This window comes from Branchiostoma belcheri, unplaced genomic scaffold (genome assembly GCF_001625305.1).
Source record: "Branchiostoma belcheri isolate BF01 breed outbred unplaced genomic scaffold, Haploidv18h27 scaffold275, whole genome shotgun sequence".
Classification (NCBI taxonomy): domain Eukaryota; kingdom Metazoa; phylum Chordata; class Leptocardii; order Amphioxiformes; family Branchiostomatidae; genus Branchiostoma; species Branchiostoma belcheri.
This window is the reverse complement of record NW_017803882.1, coordinates 109,130-135,982: the sequence shown is the minus strand read 5'-3', so window position 1 is coordinate 135,982 and position 26,853 is coordinate 109,130. Positions and strand designations below refer to the sequence as shown.

At 40.8% G+C, this 26,853-nt stretch overlaps 2 protein-coding genes and 1 long non-coding RNA gene across 8 annotated transcripts in view; all 3 read right to left on the bottom strand.

Annotated features, from left to right (window-relative positions):
• Positions 1-921: 921 nt before the first annotated feature.
• On the bottom strand, positions 922-13,963 carry LOC109472428 (dynein heavy chain 1, axonemal-like). Its single transcript, XM_019772196.1, has 7 exons — positions 13,827-13,963; positions 13,148-13,318; positions 11,701-11,831; positions 11,112-11,256; positions 10,441-10,647; positions 9,315-9,549; positions 922-1,031 (listed from the first exon to the last, which is right to left on the bottom strand). The coding sequence occupies exons 1-7, from the start codon at positions 13,932-13,934 to the stop codon at positions 922-924; spliced, it is 1,107 nt and encodes a 368-aa protein (XP_019627755.1). The 5' UTR covers positions 13,935-13,963.
• The window catches only part of LOC109472431 (protein transport protein Sec24C-like), a 29,936-nt gene continuing 16,924 nt past the window's right edge, over positions 13,842-26,853 (bottom strand). For 4 of the 6 annotated variants that reach the window (XM_019772204.1, XM_019772202.1, XM_019772206.1 and 1 more), the window contains 12 exons: positions 20,596-20,734; positions 19,968-20,083; positions 19,281-19,343; positions 18,463-18,587; positions 18,126-18,204; positions 17,774-17,886; positions 17,163-17,256; positions 16,674-16,790; positions 16,103-16,273; positions 15,485-15,520; positions 14,573-14,669; positions 13,842-14,208 (listed from right to left, as the gene is read on the bottom strand). In XM_019772204.1, coding sequence (XP_019627763.1) covers positions 13,958-14,208; positions 14,573-14,669; positions 15,485-15,520; positions 16,103-16,273; positions 16,674-16,790; positions 17,163-17,256; positions 17,774-17,886; positions 18,126-18,204; positions 18,463-18,587; positions 19,281-19,343; positions 19,968-20,083; positions 20,596-20,734 — 1,401 coding nt within the window. In that variant the 3' untranslated portion in view covers positions 13,842-13,957. The remainder of the gene's footprint in view (positions 14,209-14,572; positions 14,670-15,484; positions 15,521-16,102; positions 16,274-16,673; positions 16,791-17,162; positions 17,257-17,773; positions 17,887-18,125; positions 18,205-18,462; positions 18,588-19,280; positions 19,344-19,967; positions 20,084-20,595; positions 20,735-26,853) is intronic. The other 2 variants (XM_019772207.1, XM_019772208.1) reach the window with 2 other exon arrangements.
• On the bottom strand, positions 22,222-23,797 carry LOC109472436. The gene is made up of 4 exons (XR_002140372.1): positions 23,699-23,797; positions 22,924-23,097; positions 22,700-22,801; positions 22,222-22,585 (listed from the first exon to the last, which is right to left on the bottom strand). It is a non-coding gene; the product is annotated as an uncharacterized LOC109472436 (long non-coding RNA).

Genomic DNA, 26,853 nt, shown 5'->3' with positions numbered 1-26,853 from the left:
TGCGAGGTTCTGTGGACACAAACTCAACTTGCAGGAAGGAAACCTCTGATAACTTGAGAAGGCCTTGATGGATTGTCTTGATACTTGGTAGGTGGGTAGGTCTTGATGAGACCTCAAAATGATTAGATTTTGGGCCCCCTAGCAGCTTGTTATGGTACTGCAGCTGAACTTCCGGTTTTGATATCTCATGATCTAGACATGCTGGGGTGACGAAATTTGGATGATGGGTAGCTCTTGTGCTGGGGAAGAAGTGACGTGAGTTTGGGCCCCCTAGCAGCTTGCTCTGGAACTGCAGGGATATATTCTTGAAAATATTCAAAAGGGAATAACTCTGCATGGGGGTTACGGGGATACCTGAACATGAATTAGGCTGATCATACGCATTCTATTGCTGTTCTCTTAGCTGTAGGTAGCAAGTAAGTTCCTTGCTAAAATATTGTGCACATTTACTTTATGGTAGATGATAAAATGTCTCAGCACGGGGGTTATCAGGACTCCAAAAATGGAGATACCGTTTAATACACATTCCACAGGCAAATTAAGTACTCAATAATGATCACTTAAGGGATATATCATACCGGAAAAGACAGTAGCGCACTGATTTGGTATCTCCTCGAATTCGAAGTACTAATTAATAAGCCCACAATTGTAGCTGACGATGTACTAAGTAATCTTCTCACACATAGTGCACATGTGTATAAATGCTACAATCTACGAAATGTATGCACCTTATTGTTCGCAAGAAGGACTTGCGAGCTACAATTAAGCTTTTTCTTTTTACATGTCGATAGCCACTACATATTGACAGTTTTAAAACGAACAGCATTAAATTTAAAAGACAATAATATATACACTATACTATAGCAATTACTTTAACCTGTTATACATTGTACTTTCAACATCAAAGGCCCCATGATACTTTCAGAAGCCTGGCTTGGTCCTGCGGTTCTTGTTCTTCCACGTCGCCACTTTCTGGTCCTGGTTCTTGTTCTTCCATGTCACCACTTTCTGTATCCTTTGATGCTTGTTTTCTGCAAGGATTACATATTGCAGATCCAACAGGTACCACTCTTCTGTACGTTGTGTATATGTGATGGGACAAAGACAGTGATACGCATCTTGGGTGTTTCAGCGGAGTTCTCTTGCCTTTGTGATCTGGATGGGTGCACGTGGTCCTTCTTCCTCCAATCCATTGCGTTGTCAGGGCATACCGATGGTTTGGACAGACTGTCAAACTGCTCCTGTCGTCCGCAGACAACCCGAATCGTCCCGATCTATTTAGAATCAGGTCCTGCTCTGTGAGATCTGCCCGACTAAGGCCGCATTGACTGCGGCCTAGTGTAACTAAAGCCCCGGTCACACTGGCCGAACTTTGCTGGAGCGTTCCTTGAACGGTGAATAAAATTCATCACCGCTCGAAACCGTTCACCACCGTTAACAGAAGTTGGCCCCCGTTAAAGCAACGCCGTGTACGCCCGGCCACCGCTGATGTTTCTGGAGGGGCCCTCCTACCGCTCCGAAAGTTTTGAGCTGCACAAAATATTGCGAGCGGTGAGGAGGGGGCAATTTTCCGCCCCGGCAAAGTACACCCCCGCTCCACCAACGCCCAGTCAAAGTTTGGCATCGCTAGACGCAAGTTCGTGGACGCTTGGGTCCGCTAGGCCAACGCAGAAATCTTGAACGCTGCACCACCGCTGCTTCACCAGTGTTGCCCGGGCGGCGATCAAACGTCACACAAACTTCGCTGGAGCGGTTGCAAGCATTTTACGAACGGACACGGGGTTACTGGAACGGTGTCGGGCGTTGAAGCAGCAATCCATGTCGACAATGAACTTTGGTTTAGCGTTGGTATAGAGGTTTCGGCGCGGGACCAGAATTTGGCTATAAATACGATGAGAAATGGACCAGGAGCTCACTTGGAAAAAAATAAAAATAAAAACAGGCCTAGGCATCCTATTATTGCCCAAAATGGTACGATAGGAGCCATGAAGTCAACACACCAGGCTGGTTCAAAATTTAAACAATGAATTTTGAACTTTTAATGATACCATTGCATTGAAAGATGGAATAACTGTAACAACTAGGATGAAAAGGACTGTTTTCAACTGTTCAGGGCACAATATGAGCATTTTCCAGTTGATTCTGGATTTTTATTTTTATTTGCAAATCAGAAAAAAATGAAGCGGCGAATCCGTTAACCGAGAAATTAAATTGGTGTGGCCTAAAGACCCCTCAGTCACGGCTCGCGTTATGTATGGCCCAAACCAACGACGCTTGCAGTTTTTCCACCACTTAGACTTTAGAATAATCTCTCGCTCACCTGGTTGGTCAATGCACTAAGTGTACTCCCCGTGGGATGTCTTTTCGGAGACATTGATGCTTCGACACATCAGTATACCAGTGCAATTGACTGACCAGGAGAGCCGGAGATTATTCCTAAGTCTAAGTGTTGGAAAAACTGCACTCGATAAACCAAGTGTTTGTGTAGCAGAGTGTGGTGACTACATGTGCGAAGAAGTCCGAGAACAGTGTAACTAACATACTCTGAGTTGTGGAAGAAGTGTGGGAGGTGGGCAGGAAGAGTGGGGAGGGGGGCACAAGTTCAAGGTTAGAGTGCTGTATATACTAAGTTTTTTGGCGGGAAAACTTAATCCAATTAATTAACCAGGTGAGGGTGCCAATTAGCTTTTTTGGGCGGGGAAAATGGACTTTGGTGAGACAATTTAAGTGCAAATAAAGGTCCAAATCAACAATTTTGAAGAGGATATTTTATAATGAAAATAATGTGGCCGGCTAAGATAGTTTTTGGGCAATTTGGCTAAACAATATTAAAAATTCTTCCTGGACACAAAAAAAAAATTACATTAATTCAGGATAACAACGTGGCATTGAAAGGGCCAACTAAGATACAAAGTTTTTTGGCACGAGAATATAGAAGTCTACGGGTCGAAAGCAACAATTTTGGGGCAATTTGGCATTCCACTATACGATACAAAGAGAGTAACAAGGAAAATCGTAGATTTTGTACCTCCGGGTATTGTAATGTATGTTGCAGAATGTTGGGTGCATGTTGGGACTGTTCTTTGAATTAACTAGTGAATTCGCGCGAATACCATTTTTTTCGAAAAGTTTCGAAATGTTTGTAATTGGCTAAATGATGTGTGAAATCACTAATCCCCCCTAGCCGACTGGAGCCCAAAAATAGAAAGGACAGGAGGCATCCCGTGGCGAATCTGGCTGCCCGACCCTCAGCGACCAGCGATAATGTAAACAAACACAGTAACGGGTGTCCGAGACACGAAAAGGAAGTACAAATAATCTTACGCCCCAAAACACATATACAATAAAACAAAAAAAACCTGCACCATCTACAGCCCATTAACAGAAGATACACCGAGTCCCGAGAAGGTCTGAGACAGTATACCACGGTATTCCGAAAACATCCGAAATTGCGCAAGAGGGCGTTGACCCCTGACCCATTGGCCCACCCGGAAGTTCGCTGGCTGCGACCCGCGCGATCCCACCAGGCACGAGACGTTGATTGACGGCACATGTGGTTCACATCTGAACAGTTTCAAAGAATGCTGACACCCCTCTGTGTGAAAGGTCAGATCAGTGGTCGCGACCTCAATGGTGATTATACATGCAAAGGTCAAAAGCTGAGGCCCGACCAACACTGAAAGGGGTGTCCATCGGCGGTCTAAACGCATCATTTTCACGCACTAAAACACACATACTAAAAAACCAAAACAACGTGCACCATCTACAGCCCAACAGCAAAACGTATACCAAGTCCCAGACATATCCGTCCACCCAAACGCGAGAAACGGGTGCGAACGCAATTTTCGTCTTCCCTCACAAAACCTCCGCGCTCGGGATATACATCCCTACCCGGAGGTAACAACGTGGAGTTAATTCAAAGCTTTTTGGCGGGAGAATTTAACTGTGTATAGGTCCAAAGCGACAATTTTGGGGCAATTTGGCATATTCAACTAAATATGAAAAATTTTTCAGTGTCATGCTTAACATGAATTCAGGATAAAAACGTGGAATTGAAGTGGCCGATACTTTTGTTATAGAGGTCCAAAGTGACAATTTTGGGGGCAATTTGGCATTCAACTAATAATAATATACGATCAATAATTTTAAGTGTCAGTTGTCATGGAATTAAAGATGATTAACGTCAAATAGCTCCTCACCTAAAAAAGGCTTGCCGACCCTCAGAGTAGAGTGAACTGGGCAAAAGAGAGTCAGAACTGCGAGTGCATGTGGAGTGTTGTCTTGTGTAAGGAAACATACTCACACCTCATCTTCTTTTACACACTCAGGTTGAGATCTGCCAACAAAAGTCTGGTCCTTCATTCTGCTATAGACTGGTCTCCGGATTATCCACAATGTCGTCTTGAAGACAAGTCAGTGTATAGAAAGCAACGATTGGCGTGCTAAGAAAATGTTTACAATGTTGTGCTATGGTCACACCAATTTTTTCAAAGATTTTTGCAGAATTTCAATATAGCAATGCAGTCTAGGCAAAACAATTTTAGTCCTCCTGGCATCCCTTGATACTCCAAATACAAATTCAAGTTCTGAAACTGGGCTGGTTCACAATTCAGACAATGAATTTAATTAAAATTTAAACTTTCAATCAAATCACTGCATGGATTAATAGAAAAATTTACAGTAGCAACAAAGTCAAGGACTTCATCTGCTGGTGCCAAAATGTCATGGCATTTTTTTGGAAATCATTAAAAAAATCAAGCAGGCAAATCTGAGAACCAAGGAAGAACATTACAGAACATCGGGTGCCCCGCTAGCGTTTAAACAACGCTAATAATTTGTCTGATTTGTTTGTAAAACAAAGCCATCGACTCCGAAAATAAGTTAAAAAGCCGATACATTTACGAACTAATCGTAGAAAATTCCCTACCGTACTGCACCATCAGCATGCGGCGGCCGCAAAAATTCGGCAACGCGAAAGAAAAATGTCTGGTCCATGATAGCAGTATTTCTCATAAAAATAATGTATATGATTTATTTTTCCCCCTTTGTCGGTCTTTTAGTCCCAAAACGTCTAAAAAAGCGGAAATTTGCCCATAAAACTGGACGAGGAAAGGGGGAACGGGTTTTCTGCGCGTGAAGAATTTGCGAGTGAAAAACTTGCGCGTGAAAAATTTGCGCGTGAAAGTTAAAAGTCTTAGAAATATGTTAGAAAATATGGTATGCAGTAGCAAATTCTTATGCAGGAAAATGTTGTCCTCTGGTATAATTTTCCCTCTGTTAGCCAAAATTTTTGTTTGAAAATGTTGGTCCCTTGGGAATAAGCTAATTTGCATAATTTCCATAAAACCTGACCTTTTCAAAATCACTTGAATTTGTAAGAAATACATGGAAAAGTTACTAGTATGAGGTTTAGGATGGTAAAATGTAACAATCTGAAGCTTTTCTCCATTCTAGAAGTTTGATTTCATGCTTTCTTAAACAAATTCTTTCACGCGCAAATTTCAATCTTTTTTGCGCGTGAAAACTTTACCTTTCAAAATAACCTGAAATCACAAAAAAATTGACAAAACAAGGGTATGTAGTCTAGAATGCAAGCAAAATGATGTTAGATTTTTATTTTCTTGTCTTTTTTCCAACTTTTAAGCTTAAAACAGCAAAAAGTTTTCAAATCCCTTGGGAGTCAGCTAATTTGCATATCTTCACGCGCAGATTCTTCACGCGCAAGTTTTTCACGTGCAAATTTTTCACGCGCACAAAACCCCATCTCAGGAAAGGTAGCTATCGACGTAAACAAATTGTAAGCACATGGCGAAAATCAGCAAAATCGGCAACGGGACAAAAAAATGCCTGGTCCATTTATCGATATTTACCATGAAAATGTCGTCTGTGGTGTATTTTTCCTCTGATGTGAGTTTTTAGGTCGCAAAACCTCTAAAAAAGCAGAAATTTGCCCACGAAAACGGACTGGCAAGGCATGGGGTAGGGCGCTGTTGACGCCTGCATGACCCCCAAAGGTTGAAGGTCATAGGGCACGTCCATTGCGCAATAACCTTAAATCGCCGATTTAGCTAATTTTTTTGGGTTTCAAATTGATACAATCACACTATCGATTTTTAGGCAAACAAAGGGATAGAAACCAATTAAAATTTTGTGCAGATTAATTTTTTTTTATGGGTTCACCACACCACAAAGTGGTGGTGAACCCATATTGCTTTTTCTGATGTTTCTTCTCCTCCTTCTCCTTCTCCTTCTCCTTCTCCTGCCATTTTTTAAATGGATTCAGCTTCTTCATTTTAGGGCCTAAGGTCCTGAAATTTGGTATGGAGGTACAGTGGGCAAATACCCCTAGGCGTTTTTAAATTTTTGTGATACAGGCTTTTAGAATGGTTTTATTTGAGTTTTTTGGCTGTGTTATAGCAAATGTATTACTGAGTTAGTGTGCAGTGTTACCACATTTGGGCATGACTCATCACAATGGAATGCAGGGCATCAACCAATAGGCATGCAGCTTTCCTCTATTCTCCTTGCTGATTGGCTGTTGGAATTTAACAGGCTTAACTTAATTAATACCTGCTCAGATCCATTCCATACTGACAGTATGTCTGTATTCAAGTGTTTTGGTAGGTATTTCAAGCTTTCCTGCTCCAGCATTGGAATGCGGGGCATGAACACTTCTTTTTTTCTTGAAAATCAACAGTTTGCATTATGCAATTAAAAATCCTAACCAATAATGTAGGGAATAGCTATCCAACTGTTGTAGTCTTAGTTGTATGTTACTTCATACTATAGTTATATCAATGTAAAGCATTGTTTTCCCTTGTGTTTCTCATTCTTTCCCTGCCATGTCGTAAAATGTGGTGAAGCCATTGCTGTATTTGCTCCAAAGCAAATGTCGGCCTTTCTAGTCTTTAGAATTCTTTTTTGTTTCTTTTTTTCTCCCTAAATCCCTGGGAGAACCCTGAAAACCTGTAGACTTGAATCAGGACCTGAATCTGAATTTAGCCCTGCAAGGGCTAGGGACATCTGTTAAGTTCTTCGAGCTGATCGACCGTTTAAAGCTCCATGATCTGACACCTGAGTACCTGTCCTGAGTGATGAAATATAATATTGCACAATCGATTTTTCATCATGTTCTGCTTATATAAACACAGCAATCAGCAAAGTCTAAAATAAAAATAAAAATAAAATAAGATAATCCCTACCTACCGACCCTAATTTTTTCTGGACTGAAACAGGAAACACAACATTTTTTTTTCCTTGGCCCAAACAAAGGGATAGAAACCAATCAAAATTTTGTGCAGATTGATATTTTTTTTTCTTTAGATTTATATAATAGAAGTTTTTTTTCTTTTTTTTTCAAATTCAGAATGCAGCAGTATTTTCTGAATGTGTGGTCCAAATATTAAAATTTCTTTCTGGCAGTTCGTGTCCTGCATTGTTGGCTGGTTTATTTTTTGTACATGGTTGAAGTGTAGTGTACTCTAACCTTAGTACCTACCTGCTTGTATCTTATCTCCAGGACAGTAGGTGAAAATAACCAAAGCTGGCAAGATGGCATCAGAAGCATATGTAATGATGGTGTTTGCATGCAAGAATAGCTTTTGCTTCAAGATTTTTTTCCATATTTTGCAGAAGAACAAAACCTGAAGTTGCAGGAAATGGCTCCATTTGTATCTGCAGATTGAAAAATACTAGTCTGAGCTTCTGACACCTGAGTACCTGAGTGAAGAAATATATTGCACAATCGATTTTTCATCATGTTCTGCCTATATATATAAACATAGCAATCAGCAAAGTTTAAAAAAAATAAAAAATAAAAATAAAATAAGATAATCCCTACCTACCGACCCTAATTTTTTCAGGACCGAAACAGGAAACACAACATTTTTTTTCCTTGGCCTTATTGGAGCCCAAACAAAGATGGATATTTGCTATATATGCCATGAATGTAGTACAGGACACAGCTACATGCAAGGTATGATTTGCAGCATGAACACTACAGGTTCCTGTCAAGGGCAGAGGGTAATGCTATTCCACACTGCTGCGATGTACATATATTATGCACAAAAATGAAGTTCATTATTATTCAAGAGAAAACATTGTGGTGTATACACTGTCAATGACCAGACAAGATGAGTAACACTGGACACTTATTACTGCTAGTAATTTTAGCAACTCGTGCATTTACCAAATCATCGTGTGTCTTTAAATCTGTCATCAAGGTCACAATCATGCCTGCTGCTAGCTAATGCTGTGTACTGATGTCTCCTCATGTAGAGCTTTCCAAGGCTGTTTACATTCCACACTATTTGTGTGCACTTGTTTGATGATGCAATACCTATCCTAGTGTTAAGCCCGGATGAATGATTGTATGTTTGAGTGATGTTTCTGTGTTCTCATTTATTTGAAACTTATGTTTTTTTTTTTAGCTTAAAAAGAGTGACAGGTTGCAAAGTACACATTTCACTATTGATAGGCATATCTGCAACAACAGTAGGTACTGTTACTTATTGTTTTGTTTATTTGTTTTCTAAAATGGCATGTTTTGGGTTGGTTTTAGGTTAACATTATAAGATTTATTGTCTAGCTACTTGCTTACTTTATCAAGTCACAAAATCATTGAATCCCTCATAAGAGAATCACCACTGGTATGGATCTATGGTGTTTCTAGCGTATGCGCATGTCACCCACATTGGCTACACCACCAACCCCTTATGTTTAGGGTTGGCTCATGCACATGGTAATATCAGCATCTGTACAAGTCATCAAGATTCAGCTTAAATGGTGAATTGTGGAGAAAGTGCAAAGTTTGTCTAGATGGAAGAATGTCATGAGTTTGTGTAACTTGTATATGGCTTCATGTGTAAGGCTTCATGTGAGAGCAACATTCAGAGGCTTAAACTTTGACTATAATGAAGCTTGATTGATTGTACATTAACAACCTGAATTGATTGAGAATTTGTCTCTGCCTGGATGGGTCTATCCCAGTGCACAATGGCACAGTGTGTGCATGTACTAATGGAGTCTGAACTGTTGCATTTAGTTGCCAAATGTTGGGGAGAAATCTACTGTGTCATACGTGCTGAGTGATAAGCAGAGAAAGAAGTGTGTACCATTTTTAAAGTCTTTGTTATGACCTGGCCGGGATTTGAACTCACCACCTCCCGGTTACAAAGCGAGCACTCTACCAATTGAGCTATTGCATCGGTCTTTTAGAGACAGTGTGGTCGCTGAAAATTTCATCTCTCTATAAATTGTGTGTTGGAATAAAGTTCAACATTTTACTATCAACTCAAGTTATAAAGATGTCTCACCTGCTCTCTGTAGAGTCTTGTACACAGGACACAGGTAGATCCCGCTTGTCGGTGCCTTGCGGTTAGGCATGGGTTTGAGCCACATGACGGGCATGTCCGTGTACAGCTCCTTCGGGTTGGACTCTGCCAGCTGGAAGCCGACCGAGTCCCAGCGCGCTCCCTCGAGGAACAGCCCCCGGATGTACACGCCGTGTTCCGGACGCTCTTTCAACTCCGAGATGGACTCACGCATCACCTGGTGGTCAGGAAAAGTTTAACATGAAAGTTCATCTGAGTTGGTAATTTCATTATGAAAAACTTAAACTGTTCTCCAACTCAAAATTTGACTCACCAGAAATTTTTGACTGAATCACTCAGTCTTCCTCAGCCATCTGACCCAAATGCTGTACAGTAACAGTTATATACATGACAGGGCACTTCAACCATCGCTCAACCGGGACGGGGGGTGATATCGTCTTCAGACAACCTTTGACCCTTTGCTGACGTCACACATGGGAAAAATCACGTGTCCACAGCATTTGGGTCAGATAGCTGCGGAAGACTGAGTGATTCAGTCAAAAATTTCTGGTGAGTCAAATTTTGAGTTGGAGAACAGTTTAAGTTTTTCATAAGGAAAAGTTTAAGTTTAAAGTCTCATTCAATTTATTCATCTCAAATCATACCCAAAGGCTAATAGAAAGAGAAGACACCATTACAACGTAAAGAAGTAAAAAAAAGGCTAGTCTACAAAATTATCTACCTGATGTTTCTACGTACATTACTGACGGGTTTCACTTCGTTTTTTGGGGGGGAGTGCCTTATGAATACAAACTGTAATTCCTGAATTTTTTCACAGTACTTTTGTGTTCTCAGTTTTCAAAGTCATTTCTGTACAACAAACTTAGCATTAATGTTCTTTATTCTGCAACTGCCGCCACTGTGAACATATAGTTGAGTGAACACCTCAATTTTTCTCAGACCATAAAATTTTGCTACTATGAATTATGATAAAATGTAGTCCATGCATTAAACAAGTAATTTATTACAGAAAGGACAAGGTATCAAATAATTCTTGATATCACAAATAAGTTTATATTCTTATGGTTAGAAACAGGTTTGCAGGTGCTTAAAACTGTTCCATCCTTACCTGGAAGTCGAAGGTGATGGTATCTATGGAGATGACCTGTGACCTGGCATAGTTCTGCAGCGTGCCCGTCAGGAAGGCTTGTGGGAAGAAGAATCCGGAGATCCAGAAGATCGTAGGGATCCCGTGGTCGATCCACTCGTGGATGAACTCCATACGCGTCACTAGATCAACTACCCAGGATGCAAGCGGCTTCAGGGATGGGTAAGCCTGTGGAGTAAAGAGAACAAGAAATTAATTCTTACTCAAGCACATTCGTATATATGGTGACAGGAGTCTAAATCCCTCCTGCTATAAAATTGCAACAACATGATGTAACCCAACACTAGTTACCATGGTGACAGACGCCTGGTTCAGGTCATTGACCATATTTGTTTGAAGAAGAGGTGGAAGAGGAAGAAACTGAGCAAAAACAATATGTTTTCTTCTGTGAAGGTGAACACAATAATTGCAGATATCTGACTTCCAGGAAGAATTCTGGGTTTCTGTGACCTTCAAATTCATCCAACCCATTTCCTGTGTCCTCATGTCATTCTGCCTGTCAATCTTCCCCATTCATGTGCTGTCAACCTACTCCAGATCTGTGCGGAGACACACGAACCCACAGCAAAAATTTTGCTTAAACTCTAAGCTATTTCATACACATACAACATAATATACATATTTTTGCACACCTTGCCTGCCCACATAGTAGGAACCTGGTTGATGTAGAGTGAGTTAGCCATGCCCTCCAGCTCTCCTGACATCACCACCAGACCCTTCAGTGCCTTCAGAAGGTCGTTCAGTGTCTGACGGACGGTGTTCAGCAGACGGTTGTACCTGTAACAAGAGAAAACTAGGTTAAACCTCAATACAGGTAAGAAAAGACTGGCTCAAAAGGAAAATAGAACTGTTACATTGAATTTTTTTGCTTTTTTTTAAACTGCAAGTAGCTAGAACATAAAAGTTAAACTTCTTGACATAATACAAAAATTGATTTCATAAGACTGTACCTGGGAGACAAGATTTTCTGAGAAATGTCTGAATGTTAATGAAAAAAAAAAGAAATTTTCCAGGAATAGGATAGCTATTACTATTAGCATACTAGAATGATAATTTTTCAGGAAAATGAAAACTAACATCACTGTTATGCTGTCACATATGACTATACTCCTAGTATCTCATTTATAAAGTCCAATTTGACATTTGTTCTCAAACATGTGGTTACAAGAATCAAAAATGGAAACAGTAGTTTAAAGTTGAAAGGCCAAGGTTGATGCATACCTGATGACCTCCTGTACGACGACCGTGTTCATGGACTCCTCGTACATGACCGGGTACTTCTCCATGACCGGTCCCACCGGTACGGGCGGCGGTACCTTCTCCAGGATACCCCGCGCCGTGTCCTCCATTACCTAAACAAACAACCAATCAGATTAACATGTTCTGTAGGAAGAACTAATCAGATTAACATGTTCTGTAGGAAGAACCAATCAGATTAACATGTTCTGCAGGAACAACCAATCAGATTAACATGTTCTGCAGGAACAACCAATCAGATTAACATGTTCTGTAGGAAAAACCAATCAGATTAATATGTTCTGCAGGAACAACCAATCAGATTAACATGTTCTGTAGGAAGAACTAATCAGATTAACATGTTCTGTAGGAACAACCAATCAGATTAACATGTTCTGTAGGAACAACCAATCAGATTAACATGTTCTGTAGGAACAACCAATCAGATTTTTACATGCCTTGAAGAAAACATAGTGATCATGAAGCCTTGAATAGATCTGGACTCCTGTAAGTATATGTTCAACAGCTCTCTTTCTACTTCTTCACACCCAATGTTATTATTCAAGTCTGAAATTTGAATTTTATTTTGAATTCATGTTTTGGAAAAACTTTGACATACATGACATCATTGTACTGTCTGGTATATCATTAAAATTTTGGCAAAATTTTGTCCCACCTGGCACATAATATGCCTGGTTTGGAATGACGCAATTTTGGGAATCCTGTGGAGGTCATACTTTCGGCGTAACACACCAGCTTTGGAGGCACGCGGCACTGTGGCAGCTGGTCATTACGCCGAAGGACTTGTAACACCTAACCCTTGAACAACTAACTCTGAACATTTTTTAAAGCTATCTCTAATGATAATGCCCCTACTGTTTCTGTATAGCCGGCTTCGCAGGCACGCGGCGCGGCGGCAGCTTGTTATATTATACCGATCGACTTGTTACACCTAACCCTTGAATTTCTAGCTCTAGACTTTGTTTAAAGCTATCTAGTGACAATGCCCCTATTGTACTTGGTGACAGTGAGTTCCACACTGCAATAGTTCTAGGAAAGAATGAATTCTTGAACACCTCAATCCTTGGTTGATAACTCTGGTACTTGAAGGCATGGCTATTTCTTGTTCTCTTCTGGGCTGGTATTAGGTACTTAGTAGTTGGGACATCCACCAGTTTATTAGTCCTTTTGTACATCATGCATAGTCTGGACATCTTTCTTCTGTCTTCCAGTGACACCCACTGTAGGTTTCTTTTCAATTCCGTGACACTAGCACCTCTTTCATAGTTGTTCATACAGAATCTTGCAGTACTTGGTGTAATTACTGTACTTGGTGACAGCGAGTTCCACCAGGAAAGAATGAGTTTTTCAACACCTCAATCCAATTTCATTGCAGAATTTTACATGAGGAAAGGAAAAGATTTCCACTGACCTCTTCGCGTGACTTGCCGGTGCTGCTGGATGTTTTGGGCTGCATGCTGACCAGGTCACCCAGGATGGTGAACGTCTCGTTCTGCGCAAACGTGATGTTGGCGTTGTCATGGAGACCAAAGATCTCCGTGGGGTCGTTGATGGGGAGGCTCTTGATGTACGCCATGTAGGTCTGGGGACAGAAGGTCAACATTAATTCTCACATTCTTCTGATTTTAGTTATTTCCTTTACAAAGGTACAGTGTTTCATTCATTCATTTTTCTACTCTAACTAAATGTTACATTATTTCAAAATAATACAAAAAGAAGAAAGGGGTATAACAAGGTTGATGCAAGAAAAACACAAAAAAATTGGGGAGCCTCCAAAAATTGAAAAGAATTGCAATGATTCAATGATCTACCATTTCTAGACCTAATTTTTCATAATTATTATATGTAGTAAATTACACATATTTTTTTTCAATTATAATACTAAAAGTTTAGTAAAAAATGGTGAATGACAAGATTCTGATGTAATCAAAAGACTTGGACACCCTGGACAGAGCAACCTGGAAGTTGACACAGTCTGAAGACAAAGTCAAAGTTACAGTAGTGGATGCTATTTGAAATGTCTGACAGTTTTCAAAATTATGCAGTTGCTTGAGTAACAATTTTTCCCTAATGTGTACTACAAAACTTACGCCATGATCTGCCTCAGGACTGAGCTGGTGGTAGACTCCTGATGGAGAGAAGACGTGAGTCTCACTCAGGACCTTGTTTCCGTAGAAGTCCTGCAAGATGTTCATCATCGTGCGTCTGTCCCAGTCGTCAGTCACACGCCCTCCGTAGTTAATGTGACCTGCTTTTCGCTGAGCTTGTCTCTAGAGTTGGGGCGAGATTTGAACCCCAAACTATGTGATCCAAAAGCACAACTCACCTGAACATAAGCCCCGAGCTCTTCGCTGAGCTTGTCGTCATGTTTGAAGTCGACGGCGACGGCCTTGTCACAGTCCATGGCTGCCAGCTCCACGTCTGTCGTGTTGGACATGTAGAAGTTTCCCAGGAAGTCTGTCGGCCGGAAACCTGTCAGGGAAACAACGATCGATCGATTAATCAATCAATTATTAAATCATCTGCAGGTACCAACAAGGATCAGGGTCAGAAATTACAGACATGTATAAAAATTTGTCAAGAAAATGTAAAAATGAGGACATAAATTACAATAAAAGTTTTAACTTGTATCTTGATAAGTGAAATGTTTTATTTTCCAGTGAGAGGGAATAAAAGTGTTTGTAATGATTTGAGTTTGCAATTGAAACATTTCTGTATGTAGACAAGTACTGTACAGTAGTGATACACTGGAAACGCATGTAGGTAGAGTCATGAATTTGTGATGGAAACTTGCTGGTCACCATAAAAACAGAACCACAAGCATTTCAGTCCTCACCCGTGCTAGTCCGGACTCTCATGATGGCGTCGAACACGATTGGTCGCTGGATGTCCTGCGTCAGGTCCTGGATAAACCGCTCACCGTCATTCACCGCCTGGTAACCAATCACAGACAAGCAACATTAACCGCTGGCCAATCACAGGTTACCATGCATCAGCCCATCACAGAAACATGGTTGGACATTTACTGACCAATCACAGGTAACCATCGCTAGAAGTCAACCAACCACAGATCACCATAAGTTGACCAATCATAAGTTGACCAATCACAGGTGTCCGTGTGAGTAGACATTGCATTCCTTACCCTTTTTTTTACACTGGTCCCACCACAAGAAATCTCATTCTGCATTTTCTTCTTACCAGAATTCCACGTCACCAGAACAGTATTAGCTTTCAAAACATCTTTCCCTTATGTATATTCAGCTTTTACTCTCCTGGTAAGTTTTAACTCATGGTGTCCATCAACATTTGCGCAAGCAACCTTAAACCCAGAAGTATTAGAGCACCAGGATATACAGGGAAAGTGTATCAATTCCTATATTGGGATGTCTAGAATCAAGAGATTTCATTGTTGCAAAGGTGATTACTCAAGTCAAGGGATCAGCCCGTGTCATCAAAATTTTGTATTACTGACTTGAACAAAATGATTGCTTTTTTTCTGAACCTGATTTTCCTCCTCTGTCAAATAGTTAAAAAAAAAAACAGAATATTTGATTTGCACTGAATATGAATACAAAACTGTCCCTTGAAGTTGAAGTCTGATACCCATATAATGAGATATAACCTGGATGTGATCAAGGTTATACTAGTTTCTGATTAGTGTCTTGTATTAGTGGGATTATAAACCTGTAATGTTAAAAGGGAGGGGTGGGAGGGGGGTGGAATCATGACTTTACTGATAATACGTTACCTCCATAGGGTTATGGTGTTGACCGGTTTGTTCCGTCTATTTTTGCACAAAGGTAGGAACGGCGGCACATGAAACAAAAACCAACAAAAAACATCCATGCACAGTCAGATAGGTTAGAACTGGGAGAAGTTAGAGGGACAGTTATGATAGGTGCTGCTACAGGATAGGCTGAAATGAGATGGAGAAAATTATTTCTTGACAGATAAAAGACATTAAAAATCAAAATTAGGTTTCCAAAACTGTATGCTTGATGAGAGGTCTATGCAGGGAACAAGGTAAGAAATGGTATATAAAGAAATAGCATGTAAACTGTGAAAAATCATGATGTTAAATTATGATGAACGGAGTATAACTTGTTGTCTCGTATTTCCTACATCATTCTATATGAAGAAATCTGTGTTTAGTGGAAACTGAATCTTTTTTATTCCACCTATGGACTTGTGCTAAAATGAAGGGACTCATTCTTGTCCTACAGATTGGACTGTACCACTGTCCTGCAGGGGTGGAATGTACCATTCTCCTGCAGGGGTGGAATGTACCATTCTCCTGCAGGGGTGGAATGGACCATTATCCTGTGGGGATGGACCATACCACTATCCTGCGGTGGGGGTGACCTACCGTGAAGAAGTTGTACTTGTAGAGCTGTCCGCCGGTGAGCTTGCAGACCTCGGACACGGTGGCCACGTCCACGTACTGGTTAGGGAACAGGAAAATGTCGACACAGCAGCCCTGAGCTACACAGTCCTTCCCCAGGGTCTGGTAAAAACTCATCTGCGGCTGGAACAGGGTCTGGAGGACAAAAAGGTAAAACTTAAGTCTCACAGCACTTTTGTCCCATTGTATTTTTGTCCCATAGCATTTTTGAGACCATAGGGGCAGTGTGTTTTTGATCCACTGTGTCTAGGGCACGGTATTAGAAGGCAGAGCCCATCCCTCTCCTTCCACCGCCTTTTACCTCCCCAACCAAAGTCAGGTACACATTTTACACCTGGGTGGAGTGAGGATGTCCAGCCAGGAAATAAATCTGTGACTTCTCGGTCTCGTGTCTGCTCACCTTGCCATTCAGCCATTTGACACTACATTCTTGTTTTAATAGTCAGATTTCAAGTGGTAACTGTTTTGATGACTGACTGGTTCACATTGGGGGGTTTTAGTTTCACAACTTGTGAGGATAGCCTGATGTTCCCACCTTCTCCTTGTCTGTCCCCAGAAGTTTCCTGTCGTCTCTGTTCTTCAGTTTCCCAGGAGCCTCTGCCAGCGGCAACGACGTCTGGAACACAAACAGCTTCCCCGCACAGTCTGCCGCCTGGAGAAATAAACAAACAAACAAGTCAATAACAAACAGCTTCCCTGCACAGTCCGCTGCCTGGACAAACAAACAAACAATAAACATCTCTTCTGCAGTCTGCTGCCTAAACATACAAACAAACAGTCAACAACAAATAAACGGTTTCCTGCTTAGCATGCTTCCATGGGAACAAAAAAGTGATACTCAACAAAGTTTTCTTTGCTAAACAAAACTACTTTTACTTTGCTCTGCTGCCTTCATCAGAGTAATAAGCCTTACTCAGAGATCACTCAGTCCCTGACAAAAAGTCTGATCATTTTCAGAACCTATCCAGTTACATGAGTAACTGTTAGGTTGGTTAAATGATGGAATAACTGACTTGTCCGGTACCTTGAGCGCCTCCAGCCCAGCCTGCACCACTGGTCCCAGGCAGATCTCTGTTTCCCTCGTGTCTGAGAACATCTGGGGGATCTGTTCCAACAAACTGGGGAGAAAGTACAATTCCATCAGTCATGGGGTCACTTTCAGCATTCATTCATTCAGAACTGTACTTAGCTTTCTCTCAACACACTTAGGTGAAACCCTTTTTCATACACATGTAACTAACTCTCACTCGATTTATTCTGTGCGTGTTTGGTTTAGGAGAAAATGCATGTACTATCAAATTTCTCCCTCACAGGTAGCTGTGATTTCCCCCTACCATCTATGACTGCTCCTCTCCTTACTTATGTTAAGGAGAAAACACATGTGCATCAGGTATTACTAACTCTCTACACCCCAGTCAGGTCTAATTTCTCCTTACCCATCTATGACTGCCCAGGAAAGGAGAAAACATGTGTACATCAGGAATGAACAACTCCCTACACCCTAGTCAGATCTGCTTACCTATCCATGACTACCCAGGACATGTTCCACTGCTTACATTAAGGAGAAAACACATGTACATCTGATTCAGGTATTAACAACTCTCTACACCCTAGTCAGGTCTAATTTCTCCCCACCTATCTATGACTGCCCGTGCCTCCTGTACCGTGACCAGGAAACCGTCTAACAGTGGCAGGAAAACATCGGCCACGTCGGAAACAACCAACATCTGCGGCTGGGCCAGGGTACCCTGGGGGGGAGAGCAATGCTGGGTTTAGAATCAAAAGTTATCAAAAAAATTGATCAAACCAGAATGTATTTGATTATGAAAGGTTTGGATTCAAGAACCCAAACCACAAGACCACCCTGCTACCAAAACTGGACTTAACATATAATTTTGCAAAACAAAAGTGCTTCCAAACATATGTATGAGGGTTAACATCAGTACTTTTTGATCTGTTAAGATGCTAGGAGTCCACATTGACTGACCTTGACGTTGTAGAAGTGCAGCACTTTGTTGAAGGTCACAAAACCCACTCTTATGGAAGATTCATCCTGGCCGTCTTCCCTAGGAGAAAAATAAAAACATCAGTCCATTGCCTTATTCTTCATTCTCTGACATTTCTAGAAACAAGGACAAGAAAGGTAAGTTTTTGGGCTAGACCACTTCACCATAGGGTCTGTGTGTACGTAGATGATATGTCAAGTAAGCAGTTTCATTGCATCATTATGATTATATAAAATTGAACAAACACCCCTACAAATGAGTGGTACGATCCAGAACTACAGCATAGAAAGTATGTTTCTGGACTGTACCACTGCGTACCTAGGTAAGGTGTCCAGCAGCCCCTTCAGGTGTTTAGTGAGCAGTGGTAACATGCCGTTCTTCACACTGTTGTAGGAGGCTTCGATCATGAAGATGAACGCAGGCGGATTCGGGGGCTGGTTATTCTGGAAACGGGAAAAAACCCCACAAAATTCATAAAGGTAACACAGAAAAGAGAAACACATGTTAATGATAATTTTTTTTTAAGTAGCGTATGCATGCAATGTAATGTGTGAAGTAGCCATTCAGCTTGCGTTGTCATCATGCTTGGGTTTGCTGACATGTAATGCCTAGTGTTTGTTGAAAACAGGAGAAAATGTAAGATTTTAGAATGACCATAATGAGTAACGGGGACCATAATAAGGAAAATTCGATGGCACAACGTAGCAGTGATCTTTTTGGAATTAAATGAACATCAGCAGTTGGATTTCATGTTCATTCCCAGATCAGAACCAATGCAAAGGTTTGCTGCTTCCAGTCACAAGGCTTGACTTGAGCAAAGCATATTTTCATCTAATATTATCCAAACAGTTGGAATCCTACATTTTAACTGTTACAAAAAAGGAACCTTTTTAACTGTTACAAAAAATTTCATCAGAAAGACTTTGTAACTCTGATCTCAAAAGTACTGAATCCTCTTGGAAAAATTCTGTACTAATTTTGATATCAACAACTGAAAGTTATTGTAACAAAACTGACACAAGTTTTAAGCATGGAACAGCTGCATGGTTAGTGCACGGCACAGGCATGGCTGTTATGAACTCATGTCACTGTTAACGTTAGAAGCGGAAAGTTTGCGACGAGGATCGAGTCCTTACAACATCGCTCTCCGCCGAGCCGTCTCCTGCCTGAGACACAGGCTGCACAGGCACGGATCTTTGCTATAGCAGGAACAAAACCAGCATTCAAATAAACAAAAAAGAGAAAAAAGAAAGAAAAAAGGAAACCTTGTCCCCAGTGTATTTTGCTTTGAGGGCCTGTGTTATAGCAGAAATCATCACCAGGCATCAAACAAAAAAACTAAAGAAAAAAAAAGAAATCCACCTCACACCCAGAAATTGTTAAATCTAGAACCATGCTTTATTCAGGACCATGCTCAGCCATGGTTCTGGATAGTCCATGCTGCATATCCAGAACCATGCATGAGGCAAATCTACATTCTTTGATTCTATCTAGAGACTATCCAGAACCGTGCCTGATCCTAACCCTACTGAATTCTGAGATAGAACTAGATAGACACAGTTCTGGATGCAATAGAGACTATTCAGAACCATGCCAGATCCTAACCCTAACCCATTCAGACATAGAACTAGACAGGCAAGGTTTTGGATATAATAGAAACTATCCAGAACCGTGCCTGATCCTAACCCTAACCCATTCAGGCATAGAACTAGATAGACTCAGTTCTGGATATGATAGAGACTATCCAGAACCATACTGATCCTAACCCATTCAGGTATAGAACTAGACAAGCACGGTTCTGGATATGATACATTGTAACTTACCTTGCAGTAATCTAGAGTAGCGATAAACTCGTACGACCCACAGGCGAGCTCCGGCCTCTGGTACACGTCTATCCTCCGCCCGGTGTGGTCCAGGTGGGCAAAGTACGTGTCTGGGACTACAGGGGGGGAGACAGGAGGGGGTTAGAAATGTACTTGTACGTGGGGGGGGGGGGGGTGGAGAGGAAGGGGCTTGCAGGAAAGCATAATCTTTCAAACAAGTACTAGTACAAAATGTACAATAATGTTTCAATTTTGAAGTAGTTTGTATGATGTATGTCTAACTCCAGGAAGACTAGCTACATACTTGACTTTTGTACTGAAATTAAGCACCTAAAGCACCTACAGTCAAACCTGCCCAAGATGGCCACACAGGGACCGAGGTAAAGAGGTCTTCTTGGGCAGGTGGCCTTCTTGGATTCTTGATGCTAATGCCTATGGCCAAAAAAGATTTGCGACTAGGGCAAGGCTGTTGTTGATAGAAGGTGGCTGGCTTAAAGAGGTGGCCAGAGGGGCAGGTTTGACTGTATCTAGAATTGATGGTACAGAGATCACTGTAAAAATGATGAAACTAAAACTAATGCCAACATTTACCAGGTTTACAGTACTGTAGTGTTGACAGATTTCTTACCATCAGTGACACAGCTACAGAAACTGCACATGAACCTCCGACCACCTTCCACAAACTGCATAAAGGGGCACATGTAGGCCTTACACCGGTTACACCTGACTGGGCCGGCTGTACCGTGGTCAACCACACACAGCTGTGCTTGTAAGAACAACAGTTACAACATCAGTTACAACATCAGTTACAACAGTAGGGAGGCCAAAGTGAAAAATTCCTGGGAAGCATTTTTGAGGGCACATTTCTTCAGAAATAAGTATCATTGACACTTCAGGTATTAGATGCTGGTAGTACTTACCAAGGTAAATAACCACAGAAAATTTCAGAGACGTGCGATGTTGGGAAGTTCTTTTTATTGATGTTGAAAATGGGAAAAAGTCACAAATTTGGCTTCAAAAATGGCAGAAAACATGCTCAAATATAGGGTGTAAATGACCCAATAATCTAAAAACTAAGTATTGTGCAGGTTTCTTCTTGCAGATATGCAATAAACTTAATAGGGTCATGCCATATACACAGTACTGACCTTGTCAGTCATGTCATACTTAATACATTGTACCTGCAATTAGTGACATTGGTTAAAAACTGATACAAATTCTAGCTAAAAACAGGGTGGCAAAATGAAATTTCTTATTTCTTGGTCTACAGGGCTGGTTTTGGACTCAAAAGATGTGTTTTTGTTCCAAATGCATGAAATGATAAAAAAATTTCAAATTCACCTTTCGATTTTTGTAATTTATGCAAATTTATGAAAGTGTCAAATTTCGCAAAAATGCTTTTCTGACATGTTCGTCCCTTCATATCTCATACCTCCCATCCCCGACAATCTCAAAAAGGCCTAATACAACATTTCCTATATTAGTGCTATCAAAATCAAAGCAAACTTGCTTAACATCATGAGCATTTCCAGATATAAGCTATATCCAATATTGACATTTGTTCCCACATGCCCCCCTCCCCACAAAAATAATGCAACATGAGCCACTTTAGCCAACTCAAAACACCACTTCCAAAACATTAAGAACTTCAATATTTCACTTACAATGTCACTACATAGTACATATCAAATGTGATTGATAACAATAAGACAAAGTAGCATAAAACCTGAGAAAAGAATGCCTAAAACTGGCATTTTGTTAAAAACGCCCCCCTCCCCACCTGTAACAATGCAACATGAGCCACTTTTGACAAACTTAAAATTGCACTTCTGATGGCCCTGGAGGCTCAGATTTTCACTGGCAGTGTGGCATAGTGCTACATTTTGCTAACATAATGCACAAACAAACATATAGTATACATATCCTGAGAAAGGTACACTTTGAAATGTCACTTTTCACAAACGCCCCCCCCCCACCTGCCACGAGCCACTTTTGAACAATGTAAAAAGGCACTTCTAATGGCCCTGTAGGCTCACATTTTCACTCACAGTGTGGCATAATACTATATTCTACTCACATAATGCTCAAATGAACTTACTATATAGATAAATAGAGAACATTACACTTGAAGATGGCTTTTTTTTCAAACTGCCCCCCCCCCAGGCTTAGGCCTTAGGCTATGACAACATGAGACACTTTCTGTAAACCCAAAAGACAACTTTCAATACAAGTAGAGGCACCCACAATGTACTGTTATGCTATATTTCATTAATCTATAGCAATAATAAGCCTATTGTACACAGAAACAGAGATAGCTGAACTTGAAATTGGCATTTTGTACTAACCGCCCCCCACCCCACCCCACATGAGACACTTTCTGTCTACGCAAAAAACAACTTTCAATGGAACTTGAGGCATCAAATTGCACTTCCAATGTGATATAAGTATGCTCTATTGCAGAAATCAGTGACAGTGGTCTTAATAACCCTAGTGCACATATACTGATAAATCTAAACATGGCATTTTGTAACAGGTGCCTCCTTCCCTATATGCAAGGTGTGCCAACGGCATGTCGTCTTCACCGAAGTCTTCGCTGGAGCTGCATGGGTCCTCGTGACCTACAGAAATCAAAGCCACAAAAAGGGTATAGTTGGTTGTCATTATTAAGTAAGTTAATTCAGAAAACACAGCAATGTGACATCAGCACTTTGGAAAGGGAAGTACAGTCAAACCTGTCTATAGTGCCGATGCGATGGCGAACCCACATCGTGGGCCACTTCTGGGATGGCGAAGCTGCGCCAGAGGTGTCTCCTCGTCGCTGGATTCACTGCTCTCTGTTGGAGATACAGAAACAAAAGACATACATGTATTTAGCAATAAAAGACACATTATTTCAACATAATACAAAGTCACTGACTTGAGTGAAATAGCGTGTAAGTGATTTCATTCAGCTCACCTATTTGTACAGCGCGACGTGACGGAGCTCCGCCATAGGAGTCTCCTTAGCTTGGATCTTTTTACAGGTGTGAGGGCATAAGTATGTTTGCGTGTAGCGAACATTTCCAGGACATCCCAGTTTGTGAGGGACTGGAATGTACATCTTGATGTGGGAAGTCCATCTTCGTCTAGCCTATAAATCAGATAAATTACAGAAGGAAATGAATAATTGAACATACATAAAAAAATGAACATACATAAAAAAATTAATGAATTCCATACATGGTACTTAAAAAAAGGTCCTACACACAAGCAATAATGAAATCACCCAGCTGAAATCACCATAATAAATCCTAGAGACAATATTTGTTTTATTCTGAACCCTGAAAGAATTTACCCCATGGCTAGTGAGTTTCTTATGTAATGAATACAAAATATATGAACACAATAAAATTTGTGCTACCACAGTCAATAAATGAATTTAAACCCAGAGAAATAAACTAAATTAGGAGTGTATAAAGTACGCAACATGTGGCTGATTCGAGATCGGGATACGGCAAAACCTTCTTTCCCCAAAATGGTATGAATTATAAAACAAAACTGCAACTGGAAACATGTTGGTGCGCCCCCCTCCCACCGCCACCCAATAACATAACAAGAAAATGTTCTAAATTCGCCGTCTATTTACGAGGTACAAGACAAAGAAAATCTATCACATAATGTCTACAAACTATATATGCGTGCTTTGACTGTAGCTTGAGTGAAACAAACTCGATTACGTGTCGAAAACTCACCGGAAAGTTACGTCCTTCATGCCTCTGGACAGCAGGAAAAAAATGGCGGCGCCTTGAAAACGTCGTCTCTCCGACTGACACTCTCTGCGCCGATGGCCATCGCACGAATATTATTGCTTCTATGGCCACGAAAATCCACACAAATGTGAACAACACTGCTACCTACACACACATTCTATGCGGAGTTTGATATCTTTAAGAAATTTTGAGTTACTACGTGAAGAAAAATGACCTATTTTCAACACCGCACGCACTAACCCTGCACTGCACCAAGCTATCCCCGCATAGGCAAGTTGGTTTCTCCCAAATATTAGCTTTCAGAAGCTGGTCTTTACGAAGGCCCATAGGTACACTTAGCATTTTTTATTCCACTTTGTATTTTCTATGGGTACTTTGTATTTTCAACAATTTTAGATGTCAGGTTTTAGATGTCAGGTTATTTACTGAAACGGCATATTGTCCATATTTCCTACGTAAACTGCATGTGATGAACGTTCGCGGTTGGTAGGAGGGCAGCAAACAGCAATGCAATTTTTCCCCAACATTGGCAATGAACCCTCGCTTTAGATTACGGGCTTTTTTTAATACAAAGGAGTAATTAACATTCAGCGAGGAAGGGATTTACCATATATCGCTACGGAAATGTTGACGGAAGTCTGAACAATATGTCCTAGCACCCCCGAAAATAGTATGGTCCTGTGTAGACATTAACATAATCTATGCCAGGATGTAATAATCACTATTTGATACTCCTAATTAATAAACGTGTGGAACATTGCATGCAAAACAAACAAAATTTTCTTAAAGTGTAAAGTATATTATGTTTTAATAGGTTCAAAATACATTTAGTTGCCTGGAATGGTAAACAGAAATATACCGCCCATAATAAAAATGGGAGCATCCACATCAAAGCAAAATGAATGTCGCTTTGCCAGCCACCAAAAAAACTTCGCGAAGTACACACAGAAAAAAACAAGTACCCATAGAAAATACAAAGTACCCATAGAAAATACAAAGTACCCATAGAAAATACAAAGTACCCATAGAAAATACAAAGTACCCATAGAAAATACAAAGTACCCATAGAAAATACAAAGTACCCACAGAAAAAAACAAGCAGCCATAGAAAATACAAAGTACCCATAGAAAATACAAAGTACCCATAGAAAATACAAAGTACCCATAGAAAATACAAAGTACCCATAGAAAATACAAAGTGGAATAAAAAATGCTAAGTGTACCTATGGGCCTTCCTAGGTCTTGGATTGGCTGTACGACTTATTTCAGCGAAGCGACGACCAATCAAAGTTAGTATTACATCTAGGCCCATTCTGGGCGCGCGCACTTTGAAATTGGGGTATGGGATTTAATACATAAGCGCGGGCGCCATTTTGAATACGCCGACGGCCCGAGCGGCGTGAAAACTGACTTATGTACGGTTTTCAAATTGCGATAAAACATGATTTCGAGGGAAATACCAAACCAAACTTGGCAGTCTTGTAGAACTTTTTGCGTTCTTTCAGGTGATATGTTCGGATTATAATAGAAATTCCAATTTCCTGGTTGAACATGCCATGAAAATGCCCCTGGTGTTTAACTTTCACTTTGGCCTCCCTATCAGTGATGAGATGACAACACGACATTGACCGAACCGATTTTGTTGTTATAGGTTTTCCGGAAAGTGAAAGAAATGCTTCCCCAGGACCCACGGGTAAAGCACTTCGTTATGGATTTTGAAGTCAGCTCAACAGAACAGAAAGAACCACGACCCGGGGGGGGGGTCAAGTCGTGGAAAATATGGTAAGTCGTTAATATACCAGCAATAATAATTCATATACTTGTAAAAAAGTTAAATAATTCTCATAGTACATTTGTAATTATCTGTTTGTGCATTTGTCCTCAACGGTTTGTGCAAGAAGATGAAGACTACTTGGTTTATGCTGTTCTAGCTCAACGATAATTCAAGAATAAAACGACGAGCTGTTATCGGTTACAAGTAATCACATTATTACAGAATCAATGCGTGGGTATTTGGTTTAAAATTCGTTGTAACATTGGGCCAACACGAGTAACAGTTTTATACTTTTACGAGGCTTCGTCCATTTGATACAAATCATTAGGAACAATTATTATACAGTTTACAGATCCAAAGGTAAATCAGAGTTTAAGTCCGTCTCGTTTGCGACAATAATTCTGTAGAAACACTATACGCGTGCTCATGTCGTGCCCTAGCCGCCATACTATTCTTTATGAAAACAATAAGTTTCTTGGGGTGCTTGTTTACCGAGCTTCCTGGTACATTGTGTTGTTTTATTTGATGCCATAGAGAACTACATTAATTCCCTGAAGGATCACATTCCCAACAATTTCAGAGTGGGGCCATGGCTGAGGAGAGGCAATGCAGCAACCTACCCAAAGCCAGGGTACATCACCAACCTCTTTATCAGGACACATTTCCAGCAGAAGACAGAAATAACCACCAACAAAACAAGATTTCACAAGCAGCAAATATTGAATGACAGAATCAATATGCTAAAGAAGTACCGTAGGGATGACTCGAACAAACTGTGAGAGTTGCAGAATTTCTGCTCCCAGGCTATGGGGTGCACTGGTACATCGAGAATGACCAGTTTATCCGCCAGGATGGCTCTGAAGACAAACCCAATTCTTACATAGACCAAGATGCAACATTTTCGACAACAATCCAGCATCAACGGAAGTACCTACAAGGAAAGTGAAAGCAGTGCCTGCAACCTCAAGCCCCAGTGCCACTCACCAGTCTTGGTCTATGAGGGGCAAAAGCTTGTCATGAAAGCAAAGATTCCGAGATGCCATGTACAGCTTTCGTATCACGACATGCCATCATACCCAAGCACATGTGATACTGTCAATGAAGTGGAAGATGAAAGCAATTATTGCGGATAGAGCCTCAGTAGAGAATGTTGACCCTAGTAAAATGTTAAGCATGGAGTTGACTATTGTTAAGGCTGGCGAATGGACAGACCGTCGAAAAGGCGGAAACAGCTTCCATAAAGGAACTAATTTCAAAAACAACGGGCAAAACAGGGGTGGGGGAGTTCTACCGCCTTAAAATCCACGTACCAGACAGGTTTGTACCAAAAATGATGCACCTTACAGCCGTCAGATTTCCGTGT